General features: G+C 57.6%; 1 protein-coding gene across 3 annotated transcripts; it reads right to left on the bottom strand.

The window, feature by feature from the left end:
• Positions 141-18897, bottom strand: MLXIPL (MLX interacting protein like). Of its 3 annotated transcripts, none has more exons than XM_018040996.1 (17): positions 18555-18897; positions 14732-14838; positions 10347-10429; positions 10091-10180; positions 9740-9784; positions 8986-9187; positions 8785-8865; positions 5768-5937; positions 3697-4237; positions 3437-3504; positions 3217-3361; positions 2936-3048; positions 2713-2832; positions 2430-2557; positions 2223-2346; positions 1392-1521; positions 141-1098 (listed from the first exon to the last, which is right to left on the bottom strand). In XM_018040996.1, the coding sequence occupies exons 1-17, from the start codon at positions 18851-18853 to the stop codon at positions 980-982; spliced, it is 2565 nt and encodes an 854-aa protein (XP_017896485.1). In that variant the 5' UTR covers positions 18854-18897; the 3' UTR covers positions 141-979. The 3 variants fall into 3 exon arrangements, with proteins under 3 accessions (XP_017896485.1, XP_017896486.1, XP_017896484.1); XM_018040997.1 differs by having other exon boundaries at positions 3217-3358; XM_018040995.1 differs by having other exon boundaries at positions 3217-3504.

Here is a 24703-nt window from a genome sequence, read left to right as displayed (position 1 = left end):
TGGCATTTCCCTGGCAAGAATACTAGAGTGGGTTGCCGTGCCCTCGTCCAGGGGAATCTTCCTGACCCAGGAATCAAACCCGAGCTTCTGAAGCCGCCTGCCTTGGCAGGAAGGTTCCTTACCACTAGTGCCACCCGGGAAGCGTCTCCCTGCTTCCACCCTTTACTCCCTGCAGCCTATTCTCAACTCTCCTCCAGAGGGATCCCGTTAAGGTCCCTCTGATCTTGTCCCACCCTTCAGTCAAAGCCCTCCAGGGGCTTCCAGCTCAGAGGACAAGCTAAGGTCCCCTCGTGGCCAGCAAGGCCCTCTACAAGGCCACAACCACTCTCCATTCCAGAACAAGACACGCTGACAGTCCCTAACAGTTTCTGTTTTTATTGATCAAGAATTCTTTACAAAATACACACACACACGTATCCACACACACACACACACCAGATACCTGCCCTGGTTTGGTCAACCCCTGCCCACTCTCTCCTGGGATCAGACCTTCTTGGCCTCATCCAGGGATGTCACCCTGTGGCCTCTTCCCCTACCAGCGGAGGAGCACAGAGAAGGAACCACCTTTGTTTCCCTGCTTAGAAACACAGGCTGGGGCCCCACCTGTCGGGGGAGCAGGTGGGAGTGACAAGGAAGCATCACCCCCTTCCCTCTTTCAAATTCTCTGAGTTGCCAGGTTAGTCTCCCAAGTACCACAGCTGCTAAGGCCTTGGGATCCTCTTTCATTCCAAGCTTCCCCATCCCCATGTTGCAGACTGAAAAATGGAGGTCTAAAGAGGGAGGAAGAGCCCCCCTTACCCACCCCCGCCCAGATCACAGCATTAGTTGCTATAGTATAACAGGGACTGGAACACAGCTCTTCCCGGCTTCCGGGAGATGAGCAGGAACCCTGCTTGACAGCCAGGACTCCGGGCAGGAGGGGCGTGCCCGGGGAAAGTAGCCCCAGGGTAGCTGAGTGAGCCGCAGGGTCTGTCCAGCACTATAAAGATTTGCCAAGGGTGCCCTCTGTGACTGCCCGTGTGGCTTGCTCAGGTATACAGTCTGGATCCGTCAGGATGCTGGTGGATGTACTCAGCTGTCGCAGGGAGTTCAGAACAGCTGGGAAAAGAGAGAGAGAGAGGGAGAGGGAGAGACACTTTCCGGGGTCAGGGGTCATCCTACACTTGGATGCTAAAGACAAAAGGATCAGGGGAGGAACTAGTTAGCAAGACTGTCAGTCAGCCCCTCCTAGGAGCTCTGTCTGCGGGTGTCCTAGTGGTCCACCCCGGAGCGTGGTGGGGGATGGACAAAAGTCTAGGCTATACTGAGGACAGGCTGGACTGGGGTCTGAGCAGGGTGGGCCCCCAGCCCCCTGCTCTGAGGCTTGGACACTCTGCTGGGCAGGCACGTACTTGGTCGGAGAGCAGGCAGGGAGCAATACTGGTCCAGCCAGGCCAGGGAGGTCTGGCGGAGGCTCTGCAGGCTTGCTGTAGACACCATCCCGTTGAAGGACTCAAACAGGGGCCGGATGAGAATGCTGAACTGGAGCCAGGTCAAGGAGCAGACCTGGCCTCTGGCTGGTACCCTCACCCACTTCACATGGAGCCCTGATCTCCAACCACTGTCCAGCCTTGAACCCCAAGGACCCCTATTGTAGCCGCCCTCCCATCTGCCGAGGTCCTCCTGCAGCTCTCTGGCTCTCAGCTCCCTCTGCCAGCTCCCCCGTGGCCTTCCTTGGGCTAGCCCCCATCCCTGGGCTTCCTGCTCTGGCTCAGTCAAGGGCTCGACCAGGTTAAGGGAGTGAGAGATTTGAAGTCTTCCCGAGGGTCCACCCCAGTCATCTTACTCAGAGTTTGGGCCTTCCCTGGTGGCTCAGATGGTAAAGAATCTGCCTGCCATACAGGAGACCTGGGTTCAATCCCTGGGTGGGGAAGATCCCCTGGAGAAGGGAATGGCAACCCTCTCCAGTACTGGGTTCTCCCAAACTGCCCCTAGGACCTTCTGAGGGCAGGGCTGTGGTCCTCTCACCCAGTGACTCCCCTTCAGTTTCCCTCCACTCCCAGCCCATCACCAGGCGATGCTGCTGGCCAAGGTGCCAGGGGGCTGGCAGGAGGGGGTGGAATTGGAGCCTCTTCCTCCAGGAGCAGCCCTGAGACCCTGCCTGGCCTGGGGAGCAGGGACTGCGTCAGGTACAGCTTGATCTGGCTGCAGCACACACCGAACTGCTGGCCCAGTGAGGATACTACCCAGAACTTCCAGTTGTGCAGCGTGCGGGTCCGGACATAGTCATCGAACATGTCTCGCATTTGGTCGAACCGCTGGTGTGTGATGGGCACCCCAGTAGCAGGCAGCTGCTGCTGGCACAGGCTGGGGGCACGGGGTGGCTCAGGGCGGGGAGTCAGGCAGCAGGCCCCCTGCTGGCCCTGCACACCCTCCCCGCCCCCACCTACTTGATGGCGGCATTGAGCTCCTCGATCTGGTCCCGGAGCTGCTGGGCCTCCTCCTGCTTGGCCGCGCGCTCCTGCTGCAGCATGGCAATGTACTCGGCCGTCTTCTGCAGCGTGGTGGCCTTGCTCATCTACAGCAGCACCAACCAGGGCGGCCTTGGGTACTGGGGCCCCGGGTTGAGGCACTGGGCAGGGTGGAGGCCAGTGGGTGTGTGGACTGCCTGGGGGTTTGGTCTTGGGTGGGTGGGAGGGGGTCCACATGCGGCTGGGGGGCCTGGGCACTCACCTTGAGGTTGGGCTGGGTGCTGAGCGTGCTCACCAGCCCATGCAGCGTGTCAAAGCCCAGCTTGATGTTGAAGCGCCTCTTCTGTTCCGCAGAGATGTGTGTGATGCGCCGGTTTTCTGTCTGGCGGTTGGGGGAGAGGCAAGAGAGCCGGCATGAGCCTGGGAGGGAGCGCAAGAGGGCCTGGGGTAGAGCAAACAGACCTTAGGGAGAGAACGGGTGCCACCTTGCTGTCTGGACGGCCCCGGCTCAGCATGGGTTGCGGGGGAGAGATACGGATGTTCAGGGCCCCTGGGCCCGGCAGCGAGGTCAGCTCCGCAGACAGCCGCCGCTCACTACCTGTGCCAGGGACAGATGGACTCACAGACAGACCCACACAGGGGAGAGAGTCCCGTGGCCCTGTCCCTCTCATCCTGGCCCCAGATGTCGTCCTCCACATCCCCCTTCCCCTCCTTCCACCCCGCAGACCGACCCCCCCCCCAACCAGCTCCTTCAACCCCTCTTTACCGCTGGGTGCTGGGGGCGAGAGCCGCTCCACTTTGGGGACAATCAGGGGCCTGGGAGGGGCCGGGGTGGCCGGAGGCAGTCGGGGTGGTGTGGGGGCCGGGGTTGGGGGAAAGAAGGTGCAGGGGAACTCGGGGACAGTGTCCTGCTGGGGTGGAGAAGGGCAGAGAGTCGGGGTGAAGGCCCAGGGTGCAACCCCACCTCCCAGTGCCCGCTGTCTTACCGGTGACCCTGGGAGTGGAAGGAGAGCGCCGGACACAAGCGGTGGCTCCAGGGCTTGCTCAGGCTTGGCTGTGCACAGACAGCATGCTGGGGGCCCCATCCATCATCTCCCAGCCCCACCCCTCCCTTCCTAATAGCCCATACCCCTTCCGGGTTCAGGGTTAAGGACCCAGGACCTCCGGCTGAGCCAGCCTCTCACCCCCCACCTTCTAATCCGGCAGGCTCTCGGAGTCCACACTGGGTCCCCATCTCCCGACTCACCGGCTGTCAGCAGCTGCGTGAGGCAGGGGTTGTTGCTCCCAGCAGTGGCAGTGGGGTTGGCAGTGGCAGGGGCCACGGTTGGGGCGCCGGGCTTCCGCCCTCTGGGGGTCGGGGCAGGGGACTTGCCTCTGGGCCGCGTGCCTTGGGGTACCGGGAAGTGAGGCCCAAATGGGGCCTCCGAATAGCCGGAGGGTAGCAGGTCTATGGGGAAGGGGGCGGGGCCTGGGCCAGGCTGCCGGGTGGGTGGGAAGGCCGTGGGAGCAGACAGCGGGGACACTCCCGGGGCAGGAGGGACGGCAGGGAAAGCGAACCTGGGCGAGAAGAGGGGCTCTTCTTGCATTAGAGTAGGGGGCGGGGCCATGGGAGGGAAGCGGGGCGGGGGACAGGGCTCCAGGCCCAGCCCCTTGGCAGGGCTAGGGTACTGGAGGAGGGGTGGGGGTACAGGTGTGGGTGGGAGCTTGGGCTTGGGGTCTCCAGGAAGGAGGAAATCAGAGTTCAGGTAGGTGCTGGAGTCCAGGGAGCCAGGGCAGCTGCTCCGAGCCTGGTTGGGGGACAAAAAGCGGGGAGAGAGCTGGCCTTTTGGGGGCCTCCCAGGCAGCCTCCTGCCTGGCTGAGCTCTGGATTGGGCACTGTGGGAGCTGAATAGTCTTTGGCCTCAGACACACACATCAGGGACATTACAATCTAATGAGGGGAAAGAGTGGGGCACATTTATACACAAATTTAAGCATGAGAAAGAGCATCAATCTTTCCGCCCGCTCATTCATTCACTAAATTATTTATCAATCCATCCACCAACCCATCCATCCATCCGTCCATCCAACCTCCGTCCATCCACCTATTTATTCTCTCATCTGTGAGCTAGCTCATCCACCTAAATCTCCACCAGTCCTCCAGGTACTAACCCATTCACCAATCCATCCAACCACCTAAACTTCCTTCACTCACCCACCAACCTTTCCACGGTCCCTCCATCTATCCACCAGCTACATATCCATCCACCAGCCCATTTATTGATCCACCATGTACCACGTGGTTGTCGCTCAGTCGTGTCCGACTCTTTGCAACCCCCTGGACAGTAAACCCGCCAGGCTCCTCTGTCCATGGGATTCTCCAGGCAAGAATACTGGAGTGGGTGGCCATTCCCTGCTCCAGGGCATCTTCCCGACCCAGGTAATGAACCTGGGTCTTCTGCGTTGCAGGTGGATTCTTTAACATCTGAACCACCAGAGAAGCCCTTTATTGATCCACCAAACTACTTATTCATTTACGAATCCATCCACCAGCCCATCCACCCAACCAACCACTCACCTAGCTATATATACACCAACAGTACAAGCATCTACCCCCATCTACAACCCAGCGATCTATTCTCCAACACACCCGCCCATTCACACACTCATCCATTCACTGACTTGTTCAATCACTGGGCAACCATTTTTGCCTGCTGTGAATGTGCTTGAACGGTGCTCAGGATGGGAAGACGCAATGTGGCAAGTGTGAGGATGCGGTGAGTGGGGCAGAGCCCTTCCAGCAAGGAGCTCATCATCTAGTCCAGTAGACAGACCTCTCAAACAACGAACTAAGACAGTGCCAGAAAAGTCTGACGACGGAGGAAAAAGGCAGCTACCCTAGCTTTGGGCGGGGGGTGGGGGGGGGCAGCATCGGATTTGGGCCTGGAGGTCCTGAGCCAAACTGACAAGAGTCACAGCTTCCTAAAGGTACGTGCTCAGCTTTGGTCTCCATGTTTCCGTTCACGCTTCTCCTCACATCCAGCATACCCTCTACCAGTCTCTTCTGCTCAAACCTGACTCATTCACAAAGCCCAGAACCACCCCCTCTTCCAGGAAGCCCTCCAACAAGCAGCCCAGCCCCATGCTCCTCTGTCCTTAGCCTCCCCCGACCCTCAACAATCTTGTCAGCCCTGCTTCATGAGGGTCTTTCCTCCCCAGCTGAACTGTGCCCTCCATTCTCTCTTGATGGACCAAGAGCATACCCAGGAAGTACCCCAAGGACCTCCTGGGCGTGGGCAGGTGAGCTGGGCAGGGTGGGGCGGGGCGGGTGAGCTCACCTGCAGGCGGTTATGCCCTGAGAGGTGGGTCATGCCCGAGCAGGCAGAGGGCACCTCCGAGCCCAGGATCCCACTGCCGAGGACGGGATCAGCCATGGGCCCGAAGCTGTGGGGCTCTGGGAAGTTTGACGGTGTAGGCGTCTGTGGGGGGCGGTAGTTGGTGAAGAAATCTGGAATTCAGACGCACAGGGTGGCAGCCATCAGAGCTAAGGCCGTGGCTGGAAGCAGCGGGCTGGCCTTGTCCCCGGGCTGGGTTGGCGGTGGGGTGGGGGCCGGCAAGACAGGGGGGCCTTCCAGGGGAGATTGTGAAACTGGGAGAGTTTCTGTCTCACTCAGGGGAAGCAGTGGCGGAGGGTTGAGTGGGATGGGCCTGAGTGGGAGACAGCCGGGGAAGGGCGTGGGGGTGTCAGCAGGACCCCAGGAAGCAGCCCTCCCACTGAGCACCCAAACTGGCTCCTGAGGACCCCCTTCCACACTCCCAGACCTGGGAGCCCCAGGCCTTGTCTGCGCCTGCTGGGGACATAGAAAGTGTGTTGGGGGAGGAGGGGGTGACTACAGAGTGCCAGGGAGAGAGAGGGTGAGGTCCAACGGGAGGAGGTCTGCGATGGGGAAGGGCATCATCAGGGTGTCAGGAGGTCACGGAGTGAGTCGGGGGAGAAAGAGGTCAGAAGGGCAGTGGATCTGGGACAAGTTGGGTTTGTTGGAAGATCAGTGGGTAGGGCTACAAGGGTGGAGGCCAGGAGTCAGGGGTGAGAGGCCTAAGAGGGTCTGAGCAGGGTCAGAGGGTGGACTCAGAGTAGGGGCAGGGGTGAGGGGGCGCTAGAAGGCCTGAAAGAGCTGGCGGGTGGGGGGCAGCCAGATTGTTGGAGGTGGGGGTTGTGTAAGCCCCAGGCTATTCTGGTTTTGGGAAGCAGCTGTCCGCGGCCTAACCACATCCCGGGCCTGGTCGCCGCCTGCCCACCCGCTCCCTTCCGGGCACCTTTCTCTGACCCTGAGCAAGCCTTCTGTCTGCACCAGCTCCCAAGGCCTCCTGGTCTGGTCAGAGGCAACCCCACTGGCTCCAGCCACCCCGGCCAAGACAGCTGGTCAGGCTTTCTCCCAGGGGCCCCTTGAAGGAAACCCAGGAGTAGGATAAGCCAGCATCAAGCTGCGAGCCCAGTGGGGTCTTATTTGTGCGTTTTACGGGACGGTGGGGCCCAGGTGTTGCTGGGCGGCTGGTTCTGCATGTGTCTGTCTCACGTAGCATCTGCCTGTCTGCCTCCCCGCTGTCTGTCGCTCTGTCTGAGCCTTTGTGTACCTGCCCTGGTGTGACTTGGCATGTACATGTCTGCCCTTTGCTGTGTCTGTGTTTGGCTGTGTGTCTTTCTCAGCCACGAGGTCAGGATCCTCCAGCCTCCCTTTAGCAGAAAGACTAGGAGGTGGAGGGTGAACGCCCGCAGACCCTGCACCTCCAGCCCCACGGGGACCACGGGCCTCATCCCATCGTCCCAGGATGCTCAGGGTCTCAGAGCAGCCCCCCTGACAGCTGCCGCCCACTCCCCAGAATCAGGCGGGGTGCACAGAGCAGCAAGCTCAGCCCGGCCCAAGTCACCAGGGTCCCTTGGCCATAGCCAGTCCCCACCCCACCTTGGTTGGCAGAAGTCACTTCCTAGCCCCAGCCACCCAGGGAACCCTCCCTGGCCTGTTCCTCTCCACTGACCTGCCATCCCCTTGCTGAGCACCCCACCCACGCACCCCCATGAAGCCCCTTCCCTCCAGAGAGTTATGGCTCCCTTCCTGGGTTTCCTCTCTAGTGAGGACCTCTTGGGGGACAGAGCGGCAGCTCTGAAGGCCCTGGTACTCCGGACGCTCCCTGTGTGACCCAGGCCCCCTATGGCAGGTCACCCCAGCTAGACCCCACTCCCGCAGCCACCCTGCACTTCCTAGCCCGATGCTCAGATTTTTGTCCAGAGCCCCGGGGTGGGGGCCGCTGGGCTCCTACCTGTGGCAGGGGTCTGTGGGCCCCGATGGGGCCGCTGCCCTCCCAGGCGGGTCTGCTCCCGGGGCACTGCCATCAACACGGCTACGGCCCTGCAATGCCCCCCCCACCCCACCCCCAGGCAGGGGTGGGGGTGGTTCCTCATTCCCTCGTCCCGCCCCATGGGCCGCCACCTCTCATGACAGGCCCAGGACCCCGCCAGTCAGGAAAGAGTGGAGGGGTCACCAAAACCAAGCCTTTATGCCAGGAACCCCTTTTGTGTCCCCAAGGCCTCGGCTGAGACAGGTTGGACCCTGGAGTCCCCTAAGCATGTGACCATCGGGAGCAGTCTCCAAGGCCGACAGCTGAGTGAAGAAAGCAAAGTGGGAAGAAAGCTGCCGTGGAGACCAAGAGACATTTGTCCACGGGTGCTGTACAGACGGGATGTCTCTGGAGGGAAACGAGACACCAGTGCCCGGTGGCCCTGGGGCTCAGGAGAGGGAGGTAGGGCAAAGGGCTACTTTAAAGAATGCTTTATAAGATAAGATTCCTGGGATTAAAAAAAAAAATTACGTAGGAGGAGAGAAGTGGGTGAGTTCTAGATGAAAGAAGAATGGCCACGAGTTGATAAATGTTGATGTTGGTGAGGGTTCCATGGGGATTCTCTCTCCCTACCTGTGTGGGTGCTTGAAATGCTCTTTAATAAATAGTTCTTAAAAATGAGTTATATAAATACGAATAAACAGGCTCAAACAAAGGAGAGGGATCAAAGCCCTTCTCTCCTCTGAGAGAGTCCATGCTTTCCTGTGAACTCCCCAGAGCGGGTGGCTTCAATGGACCTGATCCCCTGTCCCCTGCCAGGTACCCTGATCTCACCAGAGGCTACTCTGGCTGTATCCCAAGGCCCAGACACAAAAGGAGACCAGGAAGATCCCTCAGAAATCACCCGGATCATCTACCCTTCCAGAGGGGCCTGGGACCAGCCTGACGTCTCAGTCATACTGGGGCCTTCCTACCACTGACCTGTGGCCACCCACCCAGGGGGCGGGGCCTGGCCCACCTGAGATCTCCATGAAGTCATCCAGGCTGGGCTGCAGCGGCGTCAGGTCTGGCTGGATCATGTCAGCGTTGCCCACGTAGGCTGGAAGCGGGCAGGGGTGATGTCAGGAGCGTCGGGCAGGGTGGAGGTGCCCATGCCTGGCCATCTGCCCCTGGCTGCCCGGATCCCTTCAGGCCTCCCTTCCCTGGCACAGGCCCTCACCATCCTCGGGGGGCAGCTGCAGGGGTGTGGGGGTGGGCTGCGTCATGGTGAAGAGCGTGTCAGAGATGTCGGACAGAAAGCAATTGAGATCCAGAAGCTGGTGCCCACCAGGCTCCTCCTCCGGGCCCCCCAGCAGCACGGGTACCACGCTGGTAAAGAGCTGCTCGCACCATCGCTCCGGTGGCTGCCACCCCCCTTCCGCCTGAGGAGACAGAGCCGTCAGCAGCCCCAGGAGACCCCACAACCACCACCCCATTCCTTCCAGGCCTGGAGACCCAGGGTGCTCCTGCTGGCCCTGGCTCTTCCTGGTCGCCCCCTGCCTGGGGGGAGGGGGTGATCAGCCATCGAGAGGGGCCGCTCTCCTCTCCTCTCTCAGGTGGACTCAAGTTTGCTGCCTGAAAGGCTACGGTCACCGCACGGCCTCTGACAACTCTCCCCAGAGATAGACTGAGACGGGCTTGCCGAAGAGCTAAGGGTCCCCTCCTGTCTCCTGCACTTTTGCCTACCTGGGCCCAGTTCTTACAGCCCTCTGTTCTCCCATGCCTCCCCGCCACTTTGCTTAGTCAACCAGAAGTCTTGGGGTCTTTCCACTACTGCGCTCCAAGGCTGCCCCTCCCATGGGAAGAAGAGGTCAATTCAGCAACCACAGGACAGCGGCGACGCCCACTCCCCTGCCCTCCCTCCCGCATCCCACCGCCACTGCCTAGCCCACCCAGAGACAACCGTCCATCCTCTGGGTCCAGGGAGCACCCACCTGCTTTGGGGCCAGGAGATCCCCTTCCCGACTGGACTTGCGGAGCTGCGGGAACACACAGAGGGGGACACTGGACCCCCTGCCCCCATCCATCCCTCCCCGCCAAGGCCTCCTCTACTCGAGGGCTCCCCGCCAGATCCACCGGATCCCTCGCTGCCCCTCAGGAGCTCTTCGGCGGTAAGGAGGCCGCGAGGAGGTCCTGTGGCCACGCGGTGGCGCTGTCGGCCTGGGTCTTAGTGGAGGGCCGGCGGCGGGTGGGGGTGCAGGGTGTGTGGGATGAGGGCGTTCCCCCAGGGCTCTCGCAAGCGACGCGGTGGCAAGGGGAAGGGTCCTCCCGCCGCGCCCACTGACCCGCTTCTTGTAGTAGATGCGCCACTTGTGGTACTCGCGCATCACCACCTCGATGCGCCGCTTCCAGTAATTTCCCTCCAAGACGACGGCCTGGGGAGGGCCAGGAAGGGGCCTCAGTGCGGGGGCAGCACTGACCCCACCCTCACCCCAGTCTCCCTCTGGCCCAGTCCCCTCCCGCTCAGCACGAGGAGTGGGGGGCAGGAGGGGGCCCGGTTTGGGGGGGCAGCAGTTGATTGGTCCAGTTGGTCTCGGCTACCTGCGGTTTCCGGTGCTCATCAGCCTCAGGCCCCTGCAGGGGGGTCACGAAGCCACACACGGGGCTCTTCCTCCGCTCCACATCTGAGAGAAGGGGGCCAGGTCAGGGGTGCCCAGCTCCCTCATCTGCCACACTGTGAAATCCTGCCAGGCCTTCCATGCTCAGATTAAGTGCCACCTCCTCCAGGAAGCCTTCCGGGCTGCTCTGGCCTTCCCAGATCTCCCTTTTTTATGAGACCCTGTGACACAAACCTCCCACGTGCCATCTGCTCCTTTGGGAGCTTAGGAGGTGTGCAGGCAATGCTTGCTGAGTGGGAACTGTGGGGCCACAGGGAGTGAACTGTCCAGAGAAGGTCTTGGTCTGGCTGGCTGGCTAAAGGTCCAGAGCCCTGGTCCCTGCCTCAGGGTGCCCATTTCCATCTCAGAGAACCATCCCTGCTCCGCTTCAGGCCACCTGCCTGAGCCCTTTCTCCGCCTCCTCCTCTCCCATCCCTGTCTCCAGCCTTGATCTCTCCCCAGGCTCCTTTTTGGCCAATAAACAAGTGCCAGGCTCTCCTTTACCTCTCAAACCTTCCCTTTGGCTTGCCTCCCAAGCTCTGGAAGAGCTGTCACTTGCCACCTCCATTTCCACGCCTCCCAGTGGCATGGTCACACCTATACCCCAGCATCTGTTCCCACACTCACCCCGCTGACCCAGCTCCTGAACTCAAGGCTCTGGCCCTCCCCAGCCCCATGCTCCTTGACTTTGGCTTCAGAGCAACCCCCTCCTCCTCCCTAGGCCCCAGGAGACTTCCCTCTGTTCTCCTGTCTCCCTGACCACTTTTCCCTGGCCCTGCTGCCAGCCCACCACCCCCCGCCAGCGCTGCCCCCCACCCCCCAACCTCTGTCATCCTGCTCCTTTGCAGCTTCAGACTCATTTTCCAGCTGCCTGGGGGAACCTCCACTAGGCTGTCTCAAAACATCCCTCTCAGATGTCTGGGGACTTCCCTGCCAAGCCAGAGCCTCCTCTGGACTGCCCACCTGGCCTCCCAGTGCCCCAACCTCCCATCACCTCCCAGCATCCCCATGTCATCCATGGACTAACCCTCTCAACCTCAAGGATGTGTGACATTTGTTCCACCATCCCCTCCCCTCCATATGCTCACTCTCGGCCCCTGGTCTGGTGTCATTTCTCACCTAGACCTCCCTGACTCCAGCCTCACCCTCTCCAGCTCACCTTCCTCTATGGCCAGGTCAGTTCTTCCTACACCATTGGCAGTACTGGCCTAAAACCCTCCATGGTTCCCTGAACCTCCTAGGTAAAGTCCACGCCCCCTAGCCTGACTTCCAAGCCCCTGTGACTGGCCCCGCTGCTTCTCCTGCCTTTTCGTCTCCTTCATAGGCTCCCCCTGGAAGCCAGACACCCGCCCCACCCCCTGCCCCAGCAGCCCTCTAGTTTTATTCTATGTGGAATGCCTTTCCCTTCCCTCCTTTGCTTCATCTACCCACATCTATGCCCCCATCAGGATAGCTCAGGACACCCTCTCTTCTGGGAAGCCTTTCCTCGTCTGAAACAACCCCTCGGTCCCGCCTGCCTCACCCTCTGCCCTGCCTCGGCCATCTCTCTGCACGCTGGCCTCTCTGCTGGGACTGAAAGCAGGGGCAGTGCCCTTGAGCCCCAAATCCTTGCATCTGGCACAGAACTTGGCACACAGCAGGCCTTTAGAACCCTGGAACCCGCCCCCCACCCCGCCTCCCCACCCCACAATGAAATGACTTTTCCTGGCAATCTTGACAAAGAGGACTTCCGGGGTGTCCGTGGGGCCCATCCTGCTTCAACCCACAGCCAGCTTCCTCTGACACAGAGGAGGGGGCACCACCTGACCGTGGAATTTCTTGGGACCTTCAGCATCATTTACAAAGTTCTGTCCTAAAGGACATTTTCCAAGACTATCCCTGTGTGAGTGGGGATGGGAGTTGTCCCAGTTGCTAAGCACGGCTTGGACAGAAAGCAAAGGGAGGGCCCTTGGTTGTGTGAACTCCCGGGGATGAGAGCAAGGAGGATCTCAGGGTCTCTGCTCCTGGCTTCGTCGTTGAGGATATGAGCCAGGAAAGATCGGACTTGTCCAGGGTCCACAGAGAGTCAGCGCTGAGCAGGCCTGGTCAGGCTCTGCCCTCCCCAACCCGGTGACCCTGTGCTCTGGATGGAAGGGCAGGGATCATGTGACTTCCTAGGGCTGAGGCATGCTTTACTTAACAGTGGTAAGTTCATCAGTTCATGTGGCCTCCTAGCCCCTTGCACCTGTGCTGGGACAGGGGACCCATGGAGGATCAGGGATGAACCTCCCGGCTTATGGGGAGAGACAAGGAAAGCACACACATCACAAAAGCTAAAGCAGGGTGGCAGGTCTGCCCAGAAGAGGCCCTGGGAGCTCAGAGGTAATACGACGATTTGGTGGTGTGGAAAAAGAAGGGAGCTTGGAGGCCCGGAGCCTGCCCAAAAGAGGCAGGTGTGAAGGGGAGGAGGCAGGCAGCCCCCCAGCAAACCGGCTCCTCCGCGTTTCCTGAAGCCCACTTTCAAACTTTCTGGGCTCAGGAAGGAGGAGTCCTGATACTGGGTTTCAGGCCTGCAGTGTGCTGTTGTTATTATCACAATAATAGTAATCAATCCCAGCATTCACCTGAAGGGAGCCCTTGTGTGTGTCAGGCCCTGTGAGGTGACATGGATCATCCATCTTGCTGAAAACCCACAGCAAGCCTGAGCAAGAAGGTGTTTATGATTCCCACTTTACAGATGAACAAGCTCCAGCTGGGGGAGGTGAGGGCCTTGCCCAAGTTCCCAGAGCTAGGACGTGTGAGAACTTGACTTAAATGCCCTGTCTGACTCAGAACTCGGGGTCCTTCCATCAGCTTGTGCTATAGTCTGGGTGAGGGCCCCTGGCTGGCGTCAGAAATTCCTTCTGCAGAGAGAGAAGGGTTTGCATCCCATCCTGCTTTGGAGGGAAAGCCTAGAGGAGGGAACGTCAGGGTGGCATGGGATGGTGAGGGAAGTTAGAGACTCCTTCTCCCCCTAGCCCACCAGCTTCCTGGTTTGGGCAGGGCCTGTCCTGAGCATTCTCACTGGAAGCCAGTCAGCTGGAAGCAGTGGAAGGGGTGTTGGGCTGAGCTGGAGAGCCCTGAACTCACAGCCAGACATAGCTCTGCTCCTTTTATGCTCCGTCACCCCGAACACGGCAGTATTCATGCCTGGAGAATCCCCATGGATGGAGGAGCCTGGAGGGCTACAGTCCATGGGGTGGCAAAGAGTCGGACACAACTGAGCAACTAAGCACACACACCCTGGACAAGTCACTCTCCTTCTGGGCCTCACCTGCTCATCCATAAAATGGGGGTAATAATAACTTGTCTCCCCAGGTTGCTTGGAAGCCTTAAGTAAGATGATTTATGAACCTGCCAGGCACATAAGGCAAATAGAAACCAAAAAACAAACAAAAAAAAACCCCACTCCTTTTCTCTGCTTGAATGGAACCCAGTGGGGCCAGTACAGAGAATACCTGGGTGGGCCCTTGTGGGCTGTGTGTTCCCAGCTCAGCATAGCCTTCGATCCTGCAGGAGGACCTTACTGAGCTGGACAAGGTCCAGCACGGGATCGACCAGCCTCTCAGCCTCTGCTGCCCTGCCATCGGGGATGGATGGGTTTTGCATCCCCAAATGAATGACCGTGACCTCCTCAAGGGTACATCAGATTCAACCATCGTTTATTAAGCGCCAGCTTTGTGCCAGGCCTGTTCATACCTGTGATCCCCATGCCAGCCATGAAAGTTAGGACTCTTGGCCTCCTTTTATAGATGAGGAAATGGGTTCAGAGAGGTCAGACAACTTGCCTGCAGTCACACAGCCAGCAAGGGCCAGAGACAGGGTGGGAAACCAGCCCTGCCTGGGTGACTCTGAAACCGGAGTCCCTTCCACTAGACCACGTGGCCTCTCTGGGCTCCCTCCCCTCAAATCTCGATGGCAGAGGGGGCACCAAGGACCTCACGGGATAGCTGGTGGAGACCCACCAGGATCTGAGTTTCCCCTTTGTGACTGGCCCAGATAGTGCTGAATGCCTCTTTCTACCCTGGCATTTGAGGCGCCTGACTACACTAATGGGGTGCAGAATGGGCTTTCAACTGTTCCACTCTCTTAGGACTTCTAAGGGGTGACTCCTGCTTTGCCCAGCTTTACAGTGGAGAGCACCTTCGGGACGGACATGTGCCCCACGACCCTCTGGGTTTAGAAGCTGTCGAGGGGTACTGATGCTGGGGACCCCGGTCTCCCCTGAGGTGCTCTGCCGGAGCCGGTGTTGAGGGTGCCCAGGGCAGTCCCCGCGTCAGCCCTCCTGCAGGGCCCGTGGTGCCCACTCACACTGGATGTACCAGGCCCTCCAGATGGCGTTGTTGAGGCGGATCTTGTCCCGGCACAGCAGCTTGAGGCCTTTGAAATTCTTCCACTTGGGAGAAACCAGCTTGCCACTGTCAGAGGGAGAGGGCTGGGTCAGGGTGCAGGTGTGGAAAGTTAAAGGGGGGTGGTGGGCTCCACTCTCTTCCTGGGCCCTGGGGCACTCACCTATGGTGGGCCATTTGAGGGACCACCCCCAAATCCTGCCCCTCACTCTTACCTGCCTGAAATGACTACCTTTAAAATATTCTCCCAGGCCCCACTCCAGGCCTCTGTGTTCCTCTGGCGAGACCTGCTGAGACCTGTTTCTGAGCTCAGTCCTTGGAATGACAATGTCTGTCCATTTCTTACTGAAGAAAACTGAGGGTCAGGAAGTAAAGGGGACGTGCCCAAGGACACACGGTGGAATCTCACTCAGGCCCTGTGTTTTTTTTTCTCCATCCATCTCACTGGACCCCTGAGCCCCCAGGGGGTAGGTCGGGTTTGTCTGGGTACAGAGGGATCGGGTTCACCAGAGGCCACCTCCAAGCAGCCAGCCGCTGCCTTTTCACTGCCTGTCTGGTGTCTGCCCAGCCCAAAACCCCAGCATGGCAATCTGGACTGAGCTGGAAGGTACACTGTTTCCCAGAGTGTGCGCAACACAACCGCCACCAGGGCCCAAAGGAAGGCAGCTAGGATGGTGAAGTGATGGTCAGGGGCTGAGACCCTGACCCAGGTAGTCAATCAAATCCACACGATGGACTGGGCTCCGCCAGGTGAGGGGCTTGACTCTCAGGGTCCTGATGGTCACAGGCCAAGTCTGCCACCCCCAAGGAGCTGGCCTAGGAGGTCAAGACCCTGCTGGTCTCTCCCTCTTTCCTTTGCCCTCCTTCCGCATGGTTCACCAGCTAGGGTAATATATGAGTCCCCTCTGGCCCGCCTTCTCTTGCTCACAGGGAAGGCTGAGGCCCCAAGGCTTAGTCTTCCAGAAGACCGGGCCTGCCTCTCTGGGGGCCTCTCTGGCAGGCTGGCTCCTACAGCCCCTTGAGTACCTGAGTCACTGGGTCCCCTCTGCTCTCTGGTCTCCCAGCTCCTGTGTTTGCTTTGGGGTGGAGTGAGGGGACTACTACCCCAGGGCACAACAGGCCTCATTACCCAAATAGGGTACATGGCCCAAGCACCCAGCCCTCTGGCTGCCCTCCCCCCACCCCGATCCCTCCTAAGTTAGGTAAACACCATCTGTCCAGTAGGGAGACAGACAGAGGGGGCACTCTGATACCTCCCGGGCCAGCTTATTTTGTGGCACCTGGGGGGGGGGGGTATTCCTGAGTTTGTGGCCCCAGCCTGTATCCCAGCAACCTCCCAGCCCACTCTGATCCCCCAGTGCCGCCCCCATCCCCCACCTGCCTCCCTCCCTCTGCCACTTCCCCAGTGAGGTTGTAAAGTCTGTGGCCAGGCAGGGCTCGGGGAGGTGAGACAGTGACATCCAAGCCCAGGAGGAAAGGATTTGGCTGGGAGGGGAGGAGAGGAGCCCAGCCTGGAGCAAAAAGCCTGTGGCCAGAGTTCAAAGGATTTTTTATGACCAATAGAAATTCTGGGAATTTAGGGAATGAGAAGACGAAAATGCAGAACTCCCCCCCTTCACCCCACATATCTACCTTGCAGAAATTCCTTTAGAGTTTTCCCTGATAGCGTCCTGCTTGTTCTCACTCATCCCTGAGGCCATTCTTTCCTTAGCCAGCCAGCTCTGACCATGAACAGGTGTTTTCTCAGAACTTTCAGAACTTGCCTCCCTGAGACTTCCACCCACAGAACCGTGGAACACGGGGCTCCTGCCCATGCGATCAGTCTTCTCTCTGCCCACACGGCCTTGCTGAGGGTGAGAACTGACCAGATGTCCGCAGGCTGTCCCCCCGGGTCAAACTGACCAGTTCCACCCAGCACCCCTGGACCCCCCTGCCTTGCTGTTCCCCCCCATCTACTTTCTCTCTTGGGACACCCCAGCTTCGTCACTGCTCTCCCCTCCAAGGAACCCCTATAATTAAGTCTTTACGGGCTAAAAACACTGTCCGAGTCTGACTCTCAGTTTTTCCCTCTGCCAAATGGGAGAACTCAAGAGTCCTCTGGTACCAAGCCACTCCCATCCCTACCCCTTAGGCCCCCACTCAGGGCCTGCCACAGAGATGGCATATTCTTGGTGTTTAGGGAGAAAGCCCAAATCTCTCTACCCCAGCTTCCCCTAACTGGGGTCACAACAGTGTCATCAGCCTCCTAGTGGGGGTGGTTCTGGGAGTGGGCTCTGTCCCCTGCCTGGCCTTTTCCCCTGCATCTCCCCTTTGGGTCACCCATGGTCTGGGATGGGGGGTGGGCCTGAGCCAGCCCAGGCAGAGCAGTATGTGGTATAAGGCAAGAAGCATAAGTTGGGAATGGGTAGGAAAAGGGGACCCTGGAGGACCCTGGGAGCAGGTGCTCCCCCTGGCCGAACCCCACATTCGGTGTCCCGTGACCTTAGATGCCCTGTCCCCTGAAGTCCCGTGATGTCCAAGGAGGGGAGGGAGGAATGGGATGGGAATTTGAACTTTCCACACAGGTCTGGCTCTCTGGGCGATCAGATTGCAACATGACCTGGGCCCAGGGCCAGAGCGTGTGGGCCAAGGTTACAAAGCGTCCAGCCAATGGGGTCCAGGCTGGGCGCCACAGCAGGGGGTGGGCAACACTCCCCCGCAATCCCCACCCCTGCTCCCCGGCTCCCAGTCATTGCCGGTCTCTAGCCAGCGGTTCTCAGAAGAGGAGGAGGCACCGCAGAGGAAGAGGAATATTTGCACAGAGAAAAGATCAAGGCCGGCCGATCCCCCTTTTTCTTCTACGGGTTTTCGGTTGATAATTTATCCTGGTCCCTCCGCTCCGGGGAACTTTGCTCCGGGGCACCGAGCCAGGACCCTGGTTCGCGCCCTCCCCTGGGACACAGGCGTGGAGCTGGGGCCGGGGCGCGGCCGGTGTGCTCTGCGACGCCCCGAGCAGGGGTCCCAGGCAATATTAGGCGCAGAACCTCCCGCGGCGACTCGGGGAGGCGATCCCAGGCAACGCCCCCCCGACCCCGGTTCCCCGGGACCAGCCCTGCGCAGCCTGTATCACCCCATTCCGGACCCCGCTGGGAAACTGCGAGGGAGCGCCTCCTGGGTCCTCCCCAGGCACTCTCTTCCCGCCACCCTCGACCCAGCAGGTTAAGAACAGGTTAATTGTCCTGCAATCGAGTGGTGCAGGGTAGACTAGAGACTGGGTTTCAGTCGACGTTGGCTATGAACTGGGACAACCAAGGTGCGAGGAGTATCGCGCGGGTGCAAGAAGAGTCGGCCTGGGCAGGGGCTTCCGTATTGGGAGCAGAAGGCTGCAGGTGGTCAGGTGGAGTGACCCCCGGGGTGAACGGTGCGGATGTTAGGACCGCCTAGGGTCCTGGAAGTGCGAGGGATGCCCTGTTGGCATTCTTTGGGGGCGGAGGGGTCAGGACTCGGGGAGAGAGGCCGGAGGGGGGCCTCCGGAGGTCGAGGGGGAGGGCAGGAGGTCCCTGCCCTACGAAGAGAGTCTTGGTGGAGAGAAATGGGAACCCGGGAGGGATGCAAGTCGGGGGGCTAAGTGGAAAGGGCGGGATCAGAGACACTCCGGGGTGGAGGAGAAGAGGGGATCCAGGATGTGGCCCGAGTCTCTAAGAACAGCCGGGACCAAGACTTGGGGCCGAGTGGGTTGGCCGGGAGCCCCAGAGCAAGGTCCCGCCATGGAGGGCCGAGGCTGTCGGCCCCGGAGCCGCCCTCACCTGTAGGCCAGGCTCATGCACTCGAACAGGCGGGTGAGTGTGGGGTCGATGCTGCGCGGCCCGAAGTCGGCGTGCCCCAGGGACCCTTCCTGGTCGCGCCGCCGGGTCAGCGAGTCGCTGTGCGGCGACGACACCATGAAGTGACCGCTGTGGATGACCTGCGAGCGAAGCAGCCCGCCCGCGCTGCGCCGGGTATTCGGGTCCTCCGAGTCTGTGTCTGAGTCTGAATCCGGGCTGGGGACGACCCGCGGGCCCTGCAAGCCCGCGACCAGACCCGCCAGCGCCCCGGCCATGGTCATCGCCGCCGTCGCCTCGCCTGGGCTCGCGGCAGCTGCAGGCGCAACCCGTGTGGCCAGACCGGCTCATTAGCATATCCCCTCCCACCGCTTGTTAGCATAGCCCCGCCCTCCAGCCGCGATAGGCCGCTGGAGGGGGCGGGGCCTCGGGGCGCGCGGGAGCAGACGGGGCGGGCTTATATTAACAGTCAATACGCCAGGCGTGAGAACGCCGGGTCAGAGCTCCCGCAGGTCTAGAGTTTGGTCAACAGGGGGTCTCTTATCTCCTCTCCCGTCTTTCCTTATGCTATGACCACCTGGAGTCCTGGTGGAACCGCCCCTACGTCACCAAAAGGGCTCTCAAGAAGAGTCTTTCACGCCTGAGCCAGAAAGTCGTCGGTGCCAGGGATCCCTGCTCCCCGGGTCGCCCTCCCGTGAGTTCTCTCATCTTACTCAACCCCTGCCCTCTCTGACCTCCCGGCTCATATTCACTCCCTCTCCGTGCTTCACACAGCTGAAAGCACCAGGCGTTGCGTGGCCTGACCCACAGGAAGGTCCGGATACCTCCAGTTATCATTGTAACCATCACTGCACCTGCCCACAGGTCCTGGGGGGTTTACCTGAGTGTGAACCCTGCCTGGACACGCGGGGTCCGTACCAGTGGTGAAGGGGAAAGGAGAGCCGTGGTCACCCTCCCCTGACAGCCCATCACTCCCTAGGCAGCCCATCACTCTGGGCCCCCTCCTCCCACCGACCCTGTGGTCCAGCTTGTGTTCTCATTTCTAAAGGCCCTGTTCTCACCCAGAAGAGACAAACTAGGCCGTTTGGTCTGAGGCATTTCACACCTGTCACCTCACTGGCGCCTCTAACAACCTTTAAGGTGGGTTCTTACCCCACATCAGAGGGGGGCGCCAGAATCCACAGGCATGGAAAAAAGCCCGGAAGAATTCCAGGCTTCCCACCCAGAGCCATCTCTGATGGTGGTGGTGGCGGGGCAGTCGGTGAGGGCTGGAGGCAAAGGTTAACCTCCCTCGACTTTGTGGACGGTGTGGTCTATGTTAAGTCACAGGCAGACCAAGGGAGGACATGGTCAGCTGGGGGCTGAAGGCTTGGACAAGGTACCCCACACACTTTCTTCCAGCCCATGACAGGGTCACACAGCTCCCAGAAGCAAATGGCAGTGCCCTGAGGGCCACTGGGACCGCTTCAGGTGCTGAAATGGTTACCCAGGCTGGTCACAGGCCAGCCCTTCCACCCACCATGTCCCCTGGACATGTTCCCTCTGTCCCTGCCAAACAGTCACCACATGTTCCCAGGAGCCCCAGCGACCCTGCACCACTTCCTCCCTGCTGCTCTCTGCAAGGGGTGGATTCTCCCTGCCCACCTCTCCCAAATTCTGGGGAGGTGGGTCCTCACGTGCCCACCTCAGCCTGCCCTCCTCTGGAGAGAAGGCTATCTCTAAATGGTCCTTTTGGAATCCTTGGCTTAGTGAATTATCCCTCATGTGCCTGTCTGACTTCTCCTCTGGCCTCCGGGCCCTGAGGCAAAACTGTGTCCTGGAGTATCTGAGCCCCCACACTGGGCACCCAGGGACTTGGGGGACACACTGTGGGGACAGAGGTGGGAAGCAGGGCCTCCTCTCCCTTGGAGCCTCCTTGCTTCAGGTGGTGATTTAGTCGCTCCGTCGTGTCCAACTCTTTGTGATGCTATGGACTGTAGCCCACCAGGCTCCTCTGTCCATGGGATTCTCCAGGCAAGAATACTGGAGTGGGTTGCCATTTCCTTCTCCAGGGGATCTTCCTGACCCAGGGATCAAACCTGGGTCTCCTGTATTGCAGGCAGATTCTTTACTAACTGAGCTAAAACAGACATCTGAATTGATCCTTCTCTGCCACTAATTCCATGAATGACCCTGGGCAAGTCTGTGTCTTATGGAGAATCTGTCTGTAAAATGTGCTCAGTGTATTGCTCATTCACTTCAATCGTGTCCGACTCCTTGCGACCCCATTGACTATAGCCCGCCAGGCTCCTCAGTCCATGGGATTCTCCAGGCAACTCACTCGGGGATCTAGTGAGGAGGGGATCTTCCCAACCCAGAGATTGAACTTGGGTCTCCTATGTCTCCTGCATTGCAGGATAGCAGGGACTTAGAACCAAGAGTGTTTCAAGTTGTAGGACCCTAAGACAGGGGATTCCCTGGAGAGGGGAAAGGCTACCCACTCCAGTATTCTGGCCCGAAGAATCCATGGACTGTATAGTCCATGGGGTTGCAGAGCTGGATACGACTGAGTGACTTTCACTTTCTTTACTCATTGAGCCACCTGGAATGGGAAAGTTGAATTCAGTGATGTCTTAGGGTCCTGCAACTTGAACCACTCTTGGTTCTAAGTCCCTGCTATCACCATTCCAGCTCACACTCGTATGCTCCTCCAACCTCCTGTCCCAGGAGAAAATCTAAGAGTAGTGTTCTGTGCTCAAAAGACTTTCCCCTGGGGGCTTCCCTGGTGGTCCAGTAGTTAAGACTCCATGCTGCCACTGCAGTTCAATCCCTGGTCGGGGAACTAAGATTCTGCATGCTACACAGCATAGCCCAAAAAAGAAACTTTCCTCTGAGCTAGTCTTCACTAGGGTGGGTTATCTCCCTTACTTCATGCCTCTCTTTTTGCCCAGACATCAGTTGGCTCTCCACAGGCATCTGTACCCCATCTCTGTACTCCTGAGGCCTGAACACTGAAAATAAAATCCCTCTGCACATAATTCAAAACAAAGCAACACTGCAGGAAATAAAAGGAAGTCCACAATAAACGAGACCCTACTTTATAGCATGGAGAGCTATATTCATTATCTTGTAATAACCTGTATCAGAAAAGAATCTGAAAAAGAATATATATGTGTATGTGTGTGTATATTTTATTGTTGTTTAGTCGCTGAGTCCTGTCCGACTCTTTTGCAACCCCACGGACTGTAGCCCACCAGGCTTCTCTCCGTGGGATCTCCCATGCAGAATACTGGAGTGGGTTGCCATTTCCTTCTCTAGGAGATCTTCCCAACCCAGGGATCAAACCCAAATCTCTTGCACTGGCAGGGAGATTCTTTACTGCTAAGCCACTTCCGAAGCCCATATGTGTGTGTAACTCAATCACATTGCTGTACACCTAACAATCTAATACAACACTGTAAATCAACTATGCTTCAATTAAAAAAAAAAAAAACAACTTGACTCCCCAAATACAAAAGTTACCCAAATGAATTTTGGGAAAAAATTTAAAAATTCGTTTATTTGAGTTAAAAAAATGGAGTCCACAAATTCTGACTTCTCCCATGATGACATTTCAATTTTTAAAAATGTGTGTATCAATTAATAAAACTTAAAAAGTGTTCTAATGCCTTAACTTTGCTGAGGCCTTGGATATATGCTTCATTCACCTTGTCTAGTCTCCTCCAACCTATCTGTTGACCGTTTAAAAGGAGTTTATTTTTTTGGCTGTGCCATGCAGCTTGTGGGATCTTAGTTCCAGACCAGGGACTGAACCCGCACCCTCGGCAGTGAAAGCTTGGAGTACTAGCCACCGGACTGCCAGGGAAGTCCCTGCGTCCAACACTTTTGAAACATCATCTCTAACCTACTGAAGTTAGGGGTCACTACCTTGATTTTACAGTTGAAGAGACAGGCTTGGAGAGGGGAAGCAGTCGTTCAAGGTCCCCAGCAGAGAGAAGGCAGAGCCAGATCTGACTCAGAAGCCCAGGTGCCTTCACCTGTGAGGCTGCTGCCCAAAGCTCACCTCTCCTAGAAGTGCTGCTCTGGCCTCTTCCCCAAGATACCACAACTCTTGTTCAGCTGCAACTGCAATTTCATTCGGCCCTGGGTTCACATGCACACACCTCTCTTCCCCAGTAGATGGCAGCATCTCTGAAAGCAAGAATCGCATCTCACTCTCCAGGGACCAAATTGTTCAGTGCAAATGTGGAAATGGGTATTTGCTGAATGAATGAGTTTATATCTATTTAGACTGAGTGTGCTCTCCCTATCTATCCATCCATCCATCTACATCCACACACATAGATAATATTTATTAAGTGCACATTATGAGCCTGTCCCAGTGCTAAGTATTTTGCTGAGTTAAAAAACAACAAGGCAAAGATCTGGCACTTTTATTTATTTATTTTTAGCCACACCTTGAGGTGGGATCTTAGTTCCCTGACCAGGGATCAAACCCATACCCCCCGGATTGGAAGGATGCAGTGTTAACCAGTGGACCAGCACGGAAGTCCCTGGCACTTTTAATATCTATAGGGTAGGAAAATGGAAAATGACTACTGCGGGTACAGGGTTTCGCTTTAGGGTGTTGAAAATATCCCAGAATTAGATAGTGGCGATGTTTGCACAACTTTATAAATATAGTAAGAGCCGGTGAAAAAGGGTACATGCGTGAGTGCTAAGTCTCTTCGGTCGTGTCCCACTCTTAGTGACCCCATGGGCCGTGGCCTGCCAGGCTCCTCTGTCAATGGGATACTTTAGGCAAGAACACTGGAATGGGTTGCCGTGCCCTCTTCCAGGAGGAGATCTTCCTGACTCAAGGACTGAACCCAAGTCTCACGTCTTCCGCACTGGCACCAGCCAGTCACGGCATGACCTGCATCACCAGCTGACTCCTGCGCTGGTCACTGCACGGCCACTAGCACCACCTGGGAAGCCCCAGTAAGTGTATTCTATTTCAGTAAAAAAGAAAAATAGGTACTTTAATATATTTAACTTATATTTAAATATATTTAATATATTAGTTAACTGACTGGTAATCTGCTCCACTGTGTGTATATGTGAGTGTGTTTGTATTTTCATTGCCATTTTACAGAAGGGGAAACTCAGGCTCTGGAAAGGGAAGTGATTCAGAGGCTGTTACGAGAATTAACCATAAATAGCTAATGTTTGTGGAGCCTAAACTGCTTGGTCTAGGGTATCTTTCTGACAGTCCCATGACTTTCAACTCATTTTGTAGGCAAGAAAAACAGGCTTTGCTGAAGGTCACGAGTAAAAAGAATGGGATTCAATCCCAGGCAGTCTGATGGGGGAAGCCTGACTCCCAAATACCCAGTTTCTCAAATTAATAAGGACTAACAGGGACTTCCCTGGTGGTCTACGCTCCCAATGCAGGGGGCCCAGGTCCGGTCCCTGGTCAGGGAACTAGATCCCACGTGCGGTAACTAAGAGTTTGCGTGCTGCAGCTGAAAGATCTCACATGCTGAAATGAAGATCGAAGCTCCCACGTTCTGCAACTAAGACCCAGTGCAGACAAATAAATAATTTAAAAAAAGAAAAGACAAGCAATTGTTTGTGAGGATGCAGTGTGTGCAGAACCTCCTCCACCGCCACCACTGCTGTGACTTGGCACAATCGTTTTGGAAAACTATTAGTCAGTATCCACCAGAGCTGAACATCCGTGTACCTTATGACCCAGCAGTTCCACAGATATGTGCACATACGTGCACCAAAAGACATGTACAAGACTATTCAGAACAGCATTAGCCTTATTAGCTCAGTACTGGAAACAATGCAAATGTTTATCAACGGGCGAATGAATAAATATATCTCAGCGCAGACACACAACAGAGTCTTAACACAGCAAAGAGATGAACACTCTACTACCAAATGCAACCATATGGATGAATCTCACTGACAACATGCTGAGCAAAAGCAGCCTGACGTGGAAGTGTGGATGCTGTAAGGCTTCGTTTACATAAGGCTCCAAAACAGGCTGGTCTTCCCAGGTGGCACTAGTGGTAAAGAACCCGCCTGCCAATGCAGGAGACGTAAGAGATGCAGGTTTCCTGGGTCAGGAAGATCTGGAGGAGGACATGGCAACCCACTCCAGTATT

This window comes from Capra hircus, chromosome 25 (assembly GCF_001704415.2).
Source record: "Capra hircus breed San Clemente chromosome 25, ASM170441v1, whole genome shotgun sequence".
NCBI lineage: Eukaryota > Metazoa > Chordata > Mammalia > Artiodactyla > Bovidae > Capra > Capra hircus.
This window is presented reverse-complemented; position numbering and strand designations above follow the sequence as displayed.

Bases quoted from the DNA above. Each gene is read 5' to 3' on its own strand.
- MLXIPL (XM_018040995.1), bottom strand. From the start codon at position 18,853: ATGACCATGGCCGGGGCGCTGGCGGGTCTGGTCGCGGGCTTGCAGGGC. The intron at 10,181-10,346 runs GTAGCCGAGACC...GGCCCTCCCCAG, and splicing joins ATGAGCACCGGAAACCGCAG to GCCGTCGTCTTGGAGGGAAA. The intron at 2,558-2,712 runs GTGAGTGCCCAG...GTGCTGCTGTAG, and splicing joins GCACCCAGCCCAACCTCAAG to ATGAGCAAGGCCACCACGCT.